Genomic DNA, 11267 nt, shown 5'->3' with positions numbered 1-11267 from the left:
CTATTTAAGTTACCTTAGGCTATCTTAGTTGAGGGTTAAAACCTGCACATGAGAACTATTAAAGGGTAACTTCTGCCAATTTCAACATGCAGTTGTAATGCTCACACTACCCTGGACTTGTCAGTACCTGAGATTTTTTTGTTCCAGGATTTTCCGAGATCCTGGTCATTGCAAGGGGGGCAAGTGTATGTTTACATTAAAAAAAAAAAACATCTTGATTTATTCCCAAAAACATCCAAAAGGTTATGCGACATCAGCAGACAACTAGCAAACAGCGATAGCTTTTGGGAAAATATTTGGAGTAGGCCTATGTTAAGATTTTTTAAAAATGTAAACAAAAGCTGCCCCCATTAGAATAGCTCATATCTCGGAAAGGGCTGAGCCAAAAAATGCAGCATCACCGGGTACTGACAAGTCAAGGGTAGCGTGAGCAATACAACAGCATATTGAAATTGGCAGGAGTGCTCCTTTAAATACAGCATTATTAAGAACTGATGCAGGCTACATCTGGGCACTTCCATAGTTTAACTATTTTCAAATCATTTCTTTTTTTCAAAGGCAGAACAGAAACCAATATGTTTTCAAGATCAGTAAATGTACAGTACACAGTATTACTTTTCACCATTATTCAGAGTATACCAGGTGAGTTTCCACCTTTTTATAACTTTAACAATCTCAAATACTATTAACGCTTTGCACAGTTATAACCTCACTGTCACCAAGATTGTAATGACCATGTCTTAATCTGTTATTCAAGGCTCTTGTAATATGCATACATTACATAGTACATGCACACACAATAACTTTTTAATATATTTATATTATTTATAAAAGAATAGATTTTTGCATTGCTTTTTATATAGCGCCTTTCATGGAACCCATTTTTAGCACTCATGTAGAATGACTGTTGATGAGTATTTCTGATGAATCGTAGGCCTGAAGGCCATTGCAAAGACCTTAATAGTGAAGTGAACAGACATGAAAATATGATATGAATATATGAATGCAACAACATATTATGAAAGTTTGATGAAGAGCAGAACTGACTGTAACATACTAGATATAAATACAGACAGGTAAAGGTAGACAAAGTGCACAATATTGTTCCTCCAGCCATGCACAGAACTGCTCATTTCAGGGTTTTTTTCTTTAATCTAAAAGTGTAGAGAACATATCCTTTATGTAACATATTGCATACACGGGAAACAAGCAACAACTACTTTAATCTCTCACAGTGCAACACGTCAATGATTTAAAATTAAACTTGTGTTGTGAAACTGAAAATTTAACCTCAACTTCCATGTATGTGGCCGTTGTGTGACAGGTGTGTGGTGTGCCTATAAGGTGACCTACCCGTTAACAGAGGTCTGCGGCCTGAGGGGGGCGCCAGTGGTGCTACCGTGTACCTTTACCTTCTCCTGGATAGGGCACTACAGAGGGGGAGGATGGTACCTGGCCAACAACAACAGGGTCAGCAGACACCGTTATTCGTCGACCTATCCTAATGACTGCAGCTTGAGGATCGACAAGGTGTCAGAACGGCACACAGCAAGATATCGCTTTTGGTTTTACACCAGCTCGCGTGACTGGATGACCAACAAATATGCTGTTACATTATCAATTACAGGTATGATGATGATGATGATGATGATTGATTGATTGATTGATTGATTGATGTGTGCTGAACTCCAGAGAGTCATTTTTATAAACTGTTTATGAACAATGTTTCTTTGAAAACACCCTTGAGTAGTTTTCTTCCTTTCAATATTTCATAACTGAGTTCAGTTTATAACCTGTAGAAGCACCCAAAGGCAAAAACTGCTCCATAGACTGCTCCATAGATTGAAGTGATTTACATAGCCTACCTAGCTGGGGACACATGCAGGCGAAACAAGCGAAGCGAAGAGAGGCGAAGCACAATGGTCAACAGGTCATCGTAGCGGGGAAGTAATTTTTTTTTTTTTTTATATATATATATTTTTAGAGGCTTTTATGCCTTTATTTGATAGGACAGTGTGAGATGGTGACAGGAAGCAAGTGGGACAGAGAGGCAGGGTGGGATCGGGAAATGACCCCGGCCGGACTCGAACCGTGGTCCCATGGGCATGCAAGCCCAAATGTGGGGGGCTTAGCGCGCTGCGCCGCGGTGAAGTAAATTGATTGAAACACTTATATTGTTGATTTGATTTGCTGACGCAAGAGAATTTCACCCCTCATTTGCATGATGTCAAACCGAATATGATGACGAATATTTTTTGCTTGGCTTCACCCCTTCTTTACTTTATTCATCCCTGAGGGCAATTCCATTGTGCCAGGGGCCTTAAAACGTTATTATTATGTCATTATCAACTTAGTCTCAATGGGACCTTCCTAGTAAATAAAAGTTGCATTGAAACAAATAAATAAATACATAACATATTTATAACATAAGTATAACAAAATAATAATATAAAAGAAATAGGGCCTATAAAAATAAGAGAAAAAAAGAAAGATACATCACCCTATTGCTCCCGGTACGGTGCCAGTCATTCTGGTTAAAATGCACATCTGCCACATGTGATGCACTGTCATGAATGATAAGAGCTTTTGTCAAATCAGGTCCCTGAGGGCAATTCCATTGTGCCAGGGGCCTTAAAACGTTCTCTATTTCTTTTATCTTTACATTTCTTTTATTTTATTATTTTATTATTTTGTTACGCTTGTTAAATTACGTTCCATCTTATGCCCTTCCACATCAGATCTGCATCTGACAGCAGACCGCAGCACAGCCACAGAGGGTGAGAGTGTGGCGCTGACCTGCGGCACCACCTGCCCTCTGAGCTCCAGCCTCTCCACCTTCGTCTTCGTCTGGCTCAGGAATGGCCGTCAGCTGCCGCTTCCTGCCGCGACCTCTACCCACAAGGTCAAGGACAATCGGCTGCTGCTGGAGCCGGTGAGCAGCGAGGATGCCGGCCGCTACTCCTGTGCTGTCAAGGGCCAAGAGAACATCTTATCTTCTACGCTGGACCTCAAGATCAAATGTGAGGGGTTTTTTGTTTTTCCATTTTCTGCTTGTTTGATATTAGCCTACGGTGATGTCTCTTTTCCTTTGCTGACCATATACAGTGGTGCAATGATGGCACATAGTGAGGACTCCTGGGACAGAAAAAAACATTTTTCATTACAACAGAGTGTGTGTGTGTGTGTGCGCGTGTGCATGCGTGCGTGAGTAAGTGAGTGAGTGAGTGAGTGAGCGAGAAAATAAGAGAAGAGAAGAGAAGAGGAGAGAGACAGACAGATCGTCTTGGTAACTGTTTTTTTTTTTCATCAGATGCACCAAAGAATCTCACGGTGTTGGCCACTCCCTCTAGACTAGTGGAGGGCGATGTGGTGACTCTGTCCTGCAGCAGTGATGCCAACCCACCGGTGCACACCTACACCTGGCACACGATCACGTCTGGTAGGGCTGGGCAATGTGACGATATATATCGTTATCGTGATATAAAAGTGTATATCGTGATAGTAATTTTATCAGTCTTATACAATTGAATATCATTTCATTACATTTCATGTTGTCACAATACACACTATAAGTTAATGTAGTAATGTAGTAATGTATAAGTAACTGTAAAAATAAGATTAAAAGATCCATTTTAAAGAAAGGTTGTTTTGCGACATGAAAAAATAAAGAGCAAATAAAGAGAATAACTGAAAACGTATGTAATTGTGCTATATCGTGATATATATTGTTATCGTGATATAAAGTAATCCATATCGTGATATATTTTTTTTTCCATATCGCCAGCCCTAACGTCTGGTAATGACAGTGTCCAACTGGGGACAGGAGTGACGTACACCATCAGTAATGTCACAACTGATCACAGCGACCGCTATTACTGCGAAGCCAAGAATGACATCGGACGCAATCGCACAGACGTGGTACACCTCAACGTGCTCTGTGAGTACTAGGCCTACACTGTAAAATCCGAAGGTTCCTCCAAGAAACTTGGTTCTCTTGAAATGAACAGTCAGCAAGTGCATGAAAACACAGTGTTTGTCTGTGAGAGAAGCCATCTCCATCTCTCTTCCTCATCTGCGGCTGTTAATTAAGGTGTTTCGGCGACTAAAAATGAATTGAGCTCGTCATATTTGGCAGCTAATCGATCAGAGCATCTCTACTTTTTACAGTTGCCCAGAGTGTTTCAATTAGGCTATTGACTGAAAATAAGTGAAACATTTGAATCATTTGTTGAAAAAAAAAGATTTACTTTTGACTTCACTTTTTACTTAACTTTTTTATTCACTTCCACCCTTTATTTTCAGATTCTTTCTTCCCTTTTCCCAACCCAAAAAATCATAGGTCGAAACTAGTTTATGTTGACACTTAAATACAATGATAGTAAGTGACAAAAGCATTAACTATACAGAATAAAGATTCGGATTGTAATGAAGTTGTAATTAGAAAATATCAATCCTGCTTCTTTTTTTCTTCTCTTAGTCTTTTCTTTTTTTCGTCTTCATTTTTGTGCGGTTCTGTTACCAGACAACCAAAGCCATAACATGCGGAAAATATTGTGATTTGTCGTTTGATGACTGTGATTTCTTCGTCATTCTGATTATTACACCAGAAAAAAAGACAATGTTGTATCATACAGTATTTTCACCTGTCCAGACTTTCCAAAGAACACGTCGGTATCTGCCAGCATGTCCGGTGCTCTCCCAGAGGGCACTCCTGTGACTCTGTCCTGCAGCAGTGATGCCAACCCAGCAGTGCACACCTACACCTGGTACACGAGGAGCGGTAACGAGTCTCTCGTTAGGGCCAAAGGCCACAGCATCAGCTTCAATGTCACCTCGGACACCAGTGGACTTTACCACTGTCAGGCCACCAATGACATCTCCTCAAGTAATTCAACTACTGTTGAAATCACTGTTGGTGGGTGAGCTTATATTCCTAGATTTCATATTCATTTTTGTAATATTTATTATAACCATTATCATTCAAGCTACAGTTATATTGCCCAGGGCTGCTGACAGCTTTCGCCGGGCCCAGAACAAAGTAATTTGAAAGCCCCCCCCCTACCCAATATAGCCAATGTAATGGGGACCCAATTCTGGGGCCCCTATCTACCTGGGCCCAGGACAACATACCTGTTTACGGGCTTCATATTGTCCATTAGTTCATATACAGTGAATCATGCACAGTGACCTGAAAAGTGAGCTGCCTGTCCGTGGCTCTTCAGCTATAAACAACTGGTTAGAGTTCATATTGGTGCTTAGTTTTCTTTCTTCTAAGTGCAAACCCAAACCAGTTACGTAGGCCTCAGCCACCACATGTATTAACTAAAGCATGTTTCATGCATACAACTTCTTCTGTCCGCGACCCCGCCACATTTTTGGAAACATCTTGTTTTACGGTTAGTAGATCTGATAATGTTTTATTCTCGTTCTTCACAGTGGAACGGGAGAAGTTTTCAGTCCTGAGAGTCGAGGTCATTTTGACGATAATACTGACGGCCATCGGCCTGCTTATCATGCTAGGAGTTGTTTGGCTCAGGTGGGTACAAAAGAGTGTTCATATATGTGTGACGGAGGCTAACTAGCAGAGCCTCATACAGTCTCTTGCCGTTGGGCCGAGGGACTAGTCTCTTGGCCCAGTGGTATCGCACTGTGTCTCCCATTGCCGGACCGTTGTAGTTGACGAGGTTGCACGTTCGATCTCCGAGGGGGGTGAACAGGTGCAAGATGACCTCCGTCACATATGCAGGTGACTTTATTAGATTCTACATTGCATCTGCATAAGAAGCGGTAGGCGTGCAATCTGTGTTACAATGTGCGATATTATTTAGAGCTGCAATTGCATATACGGTAGATACAGCAAGTTAGTTAAGTACATAGATAGATATAGAAAACAGTAGATAGATATAGATATAAATAGGTCTAAGTATAAGCATGTAAGTACATGGGTAAGTACATATCAACATTACTAACGAGTAAAGTAAATGCTGTTATGTTACATATTAATTTTGCATAGTCTACCCTGTTATCTAGATACACCGTTACAGTGACATCATGAAAGACAGTTAGCTGTGGGAAAAAAACATACCTGTGATAATGATGTGATCAACTGTTTCCATCTTCTATATAAGAATTAGACAGAAGAGACAACACCATGCTGAACCAGAGGCGAAAGACGTTATCGTAGAGGTGAGACAGTTGCACAAATTCAAGACAATGTTTGCCTACTCTAATGTTGTATACATTACCTCTCTGTCCTTCCCTGTATCTGTACTTTCAGATAGGCCCATTTAGTTTTGGGGGTGTGCGATTCCAACCATATGATTTGTGTATCGCTCAGTTGTCCCACAGTCTGTAAGAGGGCTGCACGATATATCGAAAATGTATCGATATCGCGATATCACAGCTTGTGATATACGTATCGCAAATATTGTGCACATATCGCAAAGAGTTTTTGATTTTTAACAATAGCACATTTGGTTAGAAGGTTAAAAAAATGCATTAAAAATGTTGTCATTTTAAGTTGATGCTGTATATTAGCCATGTTTTTTTCCTAATAAAAACTAATGTTGGCAATGAAACATTGCTCTCAGTTGTTTTATACACGATAAAGTGTAGAATGGCAAGTAGAGAGGGGAAAATATATGCATATATTAGATCATCGCGATTAATATCAAATATCGCATATCGCATTGCATATTTTTCTAATATCGTGCTGCCCTAGTGTAACCTGTGTTTTTCCATTGCTTCTGAGATGCCCTGATCTCTCTCTAATCTGAAATAGCTACCCGGAGATGTCACCAAGCCGTCCACCAAGTGGAGGGACTTGGGTTGATTCCAGTATGCGGACTCCTGTCCTCCCTTGCTCACTTGCCTGCTTGTGACCTCATGATGACATCAGCAATGACATAAAACTAATTCAATATCTTGCAGAAGCACACTTTTAATGTCATTTCCTCATTTGCAATCGTTAACGTGAATGAAGAACAGTTCCCCCCCCCAAATTGCTGTGGCTACGCTGACAGCGGGGAAACTTTGTTGTTTTCTCCATGGAGGCGGGGCGTCAACAAAATGCGAGGCCACAAGCACAAGTGGAGGACGGATGTCTGCATATTGGAATTCACCCATAGAGAACGACGTCACAGATACTCTCCTGGGCTCAGTCTTGTCCTCTCTCTTCCTGTTAGGATGACGACGACAACGCCGTGTACGCTGACATCTCCACAGTAGCCATGAGGGCTGCATTGAAGTCACCAGAGGACTATAATGCACCAGAGGATGACGTGCAGTACGCCAGCATTGACTTCAGTGCCTACAATACGGCCAAAGATGCTTCTGAGCACTCAGACATTCGGCAACACAGAGGAGAGGAGCTGGAGGTGGAGTACGCCTCAGTCAAGTTCTCCCAGACCACTACTGCCACCCGGTGGGTATTTCAAGTCACGCATGGACAGCAGAATTACATTATTTTAGGCCTATATTAAGGCTGACACTTTTGAAAGTGAAAGCCCATTGGGAAACCCCAACTCCCATAGTCATTGTGACACAGCACTCCACAGCACACAAGTGAACACTGCACACTGCACACAACGAAATTGCATTTATGCCTCACCCGTGCAAGGGGGCAGCCCTCAGTGGCGCCCCATGGGGAGCAGTGCGGTGGGACGGTACCATGCTCAGGGTACCTCAGTCATGGAGGAGGATGGGGGAGAGCACTGGTTGATTACTCCCCCCACCAACCTGGCGGGTCAGGAGTCGAACCGGCAACCTCTGGGATGCAAGTCTGACGCCCTAACCGCTCACCCATGACTGCCCTCGCTCACCCATGACTGCTCTTTTGTCCAAAGAGGCAGACTATTTAGGTACAGGCAGGGGCGGATCTAGCTATTTTAGGGCCCTAGGCAAAATATAAACCTGGGGCCCCAGAAGTCACTCTTTAAACACTTCACCAATTGACAGGGAAGGAGCAAGGGTGCTATTTTAGTGTTTTGTCTCGTGTATATCTTAAATTACTTTATGTAAGTGACAAATTAAGATTAGGCCTACTTGTTTGTGTGTTTACCGCGACTGGTGTGACAGTTTGGGCAATTGCCTAGGATTGCCCGCCTCTGGGTACAGGGTACTGGTTCAAAGCATTTTGTTAGAGATGAGTTAAGTCACTTCTGACTACTAGGCCCATCTCACCTACTGTATATTTGTTGTTGATCACTTCTCTTTTCACTTCACTTTCTGTATGTTTTGTATTTGTGTATGTATGTAAGCTGACGACACCTTAACTTCCTTCGGTATTAATAAAAGTACTCTACTCTACTCTACTACTCTACTCTACTTATAGATCTGAGGACAGCTCTGCCATCTACAGCACAGTGGTGAAACACAGTCAGAAGACGTGAGCTCTGTTCTTAAAGGTGGGGTTGCAGGTTAACCATCTTAAGAAAATGTACTATTATGACATCACGTTGGGGGTTCCACAGGCTCTATAAGCAGAGAGAGTGGAGAGAGAGAGGTTCCATTGGCCCATTGTTTCCGGGTTCTATTATTGGGGGGGGGAATCCCCCTTTAGGCAGACCTAGGCAGACCTGAGGACTGTTCTATTCAATGCTAGGAGCATTATGACACGGCCCTTTAGGCAGACCGGAACCTGGTCATGTTAGGTGCCCATAGAAACCTATTATGTTGGCATATCTCTATACTTAAAGAATCTCTGCTATAAGTCTATAGAAAACTGGGAGAGTCCCCCCCACGTGATGTCATACCTGCAACCCCACCTGTCCTGAACCAGAGCGACAAGAGAGAGTGGTCTGCAGATCCTCTTCATCATCACTTGTAAATGTGTAAAGCTTGGTCTATTTAACTGAAATACAACACGTGTTCTCAAGCAATAGCCTAGGACTACCTTTTGTTTGTTGATTTAATTCTGTATATGATATTATATATCGTTGCTTGTAATATAATCATGATTGTGTTTTTTTTTTATCATTCTTATTTTGTGTTTTTGTTGTTATTATTAAATAACTCAGGAAATGGTAATGTGCTGAACATGATATGCATACATTCTTTACATCTGTTTTGGATTATTTATTATTTTGTTGTAAAAAAAAAACATTGTACAAACACGAATAAATATATAGGCTACTGTCAAGAAAATTTGACAATTTCGTATACAATTGCAATGAACAGATACCGACAAGAGTAGTAAGGTACAGTAAGAGGAGCGTTTCTCAGAGAACGAGCTCTGTCCAACAGTAACTCGGGCCATTTGTGAAGTCTTTACGAGAAAAACAGAAAAAAATCAACTTTGAGCCTCGTGGGGCCTTTACGAATAGCCTCGTTTCTCGTGGTTGGGCGACGAAAGGCGGAATTGACAATTGGGGTAGTTTGGTTCTGGGGGGAAGAATAATGCGGACGGACGTCAACAATCAACGAGCTCTGTCTCATAGCGAACCAATCTTGACTCTCACCTGGTTTAGCAAAAGCAAGAGTATTGGTTTCATAATTGACATCATAGATGACAGTTGCAAAACATACTGTAACACTTCCTATTTCTAACAGTGTATGTGCCGTCTGGTCTCAAGATCCTCATTTTCACTTCAGCATTCTGAAAGATATTCCTCTGGACTATTGAACTTTCTGTAGAACTCATGACTTTCACAGAGCTGCACAACAGACGTTTTTACAGATAATAACAATTTTAAAATTATGGATTTATAATTATTCTTACAGCTACTCATGTGCAATAATTTACTTTACGTTGATATACATTACTTGAAGTTCACACACAGGCACACACACGCATTCTTGCGCTTTCACTGTTCTTCTTGAATAACCGAGGTTGCATCATTTATTAGTCATGCGGATGGCAGCCACATTTTGGGAAGCGGAAGCTGGAAGCTTTCTTCGTCGCAAATAGTATCTGGAAATTGTAGGAAATACAACATTATTGAAGTGAAAGTGAAGTGAAAGCCCAACTGGGAAACTCCAACTCCTAATGTCATTGTGACACAGCACTCCACAGCACACAAGTGTTCACTGCACACTGCACACAACAAAATTACATGTATGTCTCACCCGTGCAAGGGGTTATTACCTCAGATACCAGACAAAACATGTCTGTAAAGATCGTCAAGCAGCAATGTCATGCTACTCAAATAATTAAGCAGCTAGCCTTTTTTTTATTCCATCTTAAAATAGAACTGCTTTGAAACACTGAAAACTGATTTCTTATTTTGACTAACTGAAGAAGTTCAAGTTGAAATTTGAACCACTCACCTGTTGATGGGGATGCTTGCAGCTCAGAGGGCTACTGATGTCAAGATAATTTGGTAAGACTTCACTTGACGCCGGCATCTTACGTACGACATAACAGTGTCATAACATATCGTAACACAGTCATGCACATGCCATCATTATTATGCCAATGCCAGAAGCATTATTGTCATTAAGTGACGTTTATGACTTTGAAATCGTGTTTATGACTCATCCATGAATGTGTCATGACACTGTTTTGACACTACTATGACACTGTTACGTCAAATGTATGACGCTGGCGTCAGGTAAAGTGTTTATAAAATTTAAAAATAATAAAAATAAAGTTGGCATTGTGGCGTCCACGTTATCTCAGTCCCAGCAACAGACATCCAACAGGCAGGATGAGATAGCCGAGCTCCGCCCTACTGGTGACGCAACGCCTTCGGCTCAGCTACACACAGTCTATGGAAATCAGGCTAAGGACGAGAACCAGGAGGCTGCTCATCTGGAGCTGAGGAGGAGATCTGCTCCTGTACTTCTGAGCCACAGCTGTGTGGTGGGAAGATTTGAAAAGGTGGAAACACATGCGGAGAGAGAGACAGAGAGGCAAACAGTTAGTTAGAGCAGTGGTTCCCAACCTATGGGTCAGGAGTAGGGGCAGGGGCAGGAGAAGAGACAGGGGCAGTAGAAGAGACAATGGCAGGAGAAGAAGCAGGAGAAGAGGCAGGAGAAGAGACAGGAGAAGAGACAGGAGAAGAGACAGGAGAAGAGACAGGAGAAGAGACATGAGAAGAGGCAGGAGAAGAGACAGGAGAAGAGGCAGGGGCAGGGGAAGACACAGGGGAAGAGACAGGAGAAGAGGCAGGGGCAGTAGAAGAGGCAGGAGAAGAGACAGGAGAAGAGAAGAGGCAGGGGCAGGAGAAGAGACAGGAGAAGAGAAGAGACAGGAGAAGAGGCAGGGGCAAGGGAAGAGGAAGGGGCAGGGGCAGGAGAAGAGACAGGAGAAGAGACAGGAGAAGAGA

General features: G+C 42.2%; 1 protein-coding gene across 1 annotated transcript; it reads left to right on the top strand.

The window, feature by feature from the left end:
• The first annotated feature begins 575 nt into the window (after nucleotides 1-575).
• On the top strand, nucleotides 576-9767 carry LOC134445590 (B-cell receptor CD22-like). Its single transcript, XM_063194645.1, has 10 exons — nucleotides 576-642; nucleotides 1325-1627; nucleotides 2739-3020; nucleotides 3311-3439; nucleotides 3785-3937; nucleotides 4652-4915; nucleotides 5437-5536; nucleotides 6129-6186; nucleotides 7185-7423; nucleotides 8333-9767. The coding sequence occupies exons 1-10, from the start codon at nucleotides 576-578 to the stop codon at nucleotides 8388-8390; spliced, it is 1653 nt and encodes a 550-aa protein (XP_063050715.1). The 3' UTR covers nucleotides 8391-9767.
• The last annotated feature ends 1500 nt before the right edge of the window (nucleotides 9768-11267 follow it).

The sequence above is a fragment of the Engraulis encrasicolus genome, chromosome 1, assembly GCF_034702125.1.
Source record: "Engraulis encrasicolus isolate BLACKSEA-1 chromosome 1, IST_EnEncr_1.0, whole genome shotgun sequence".
NCBI classification, from domain to species: Eukaryota; Metazoa; Chordata; class Actinopteri; order Clupeiformes; family Engraulidae; genus Engraulis; species Engraulis encrasicolus.
Note: the sequence above shows the minus strand (reverse complement) of the source record. Positions and strands in the feature narration are given on the sequence as shown.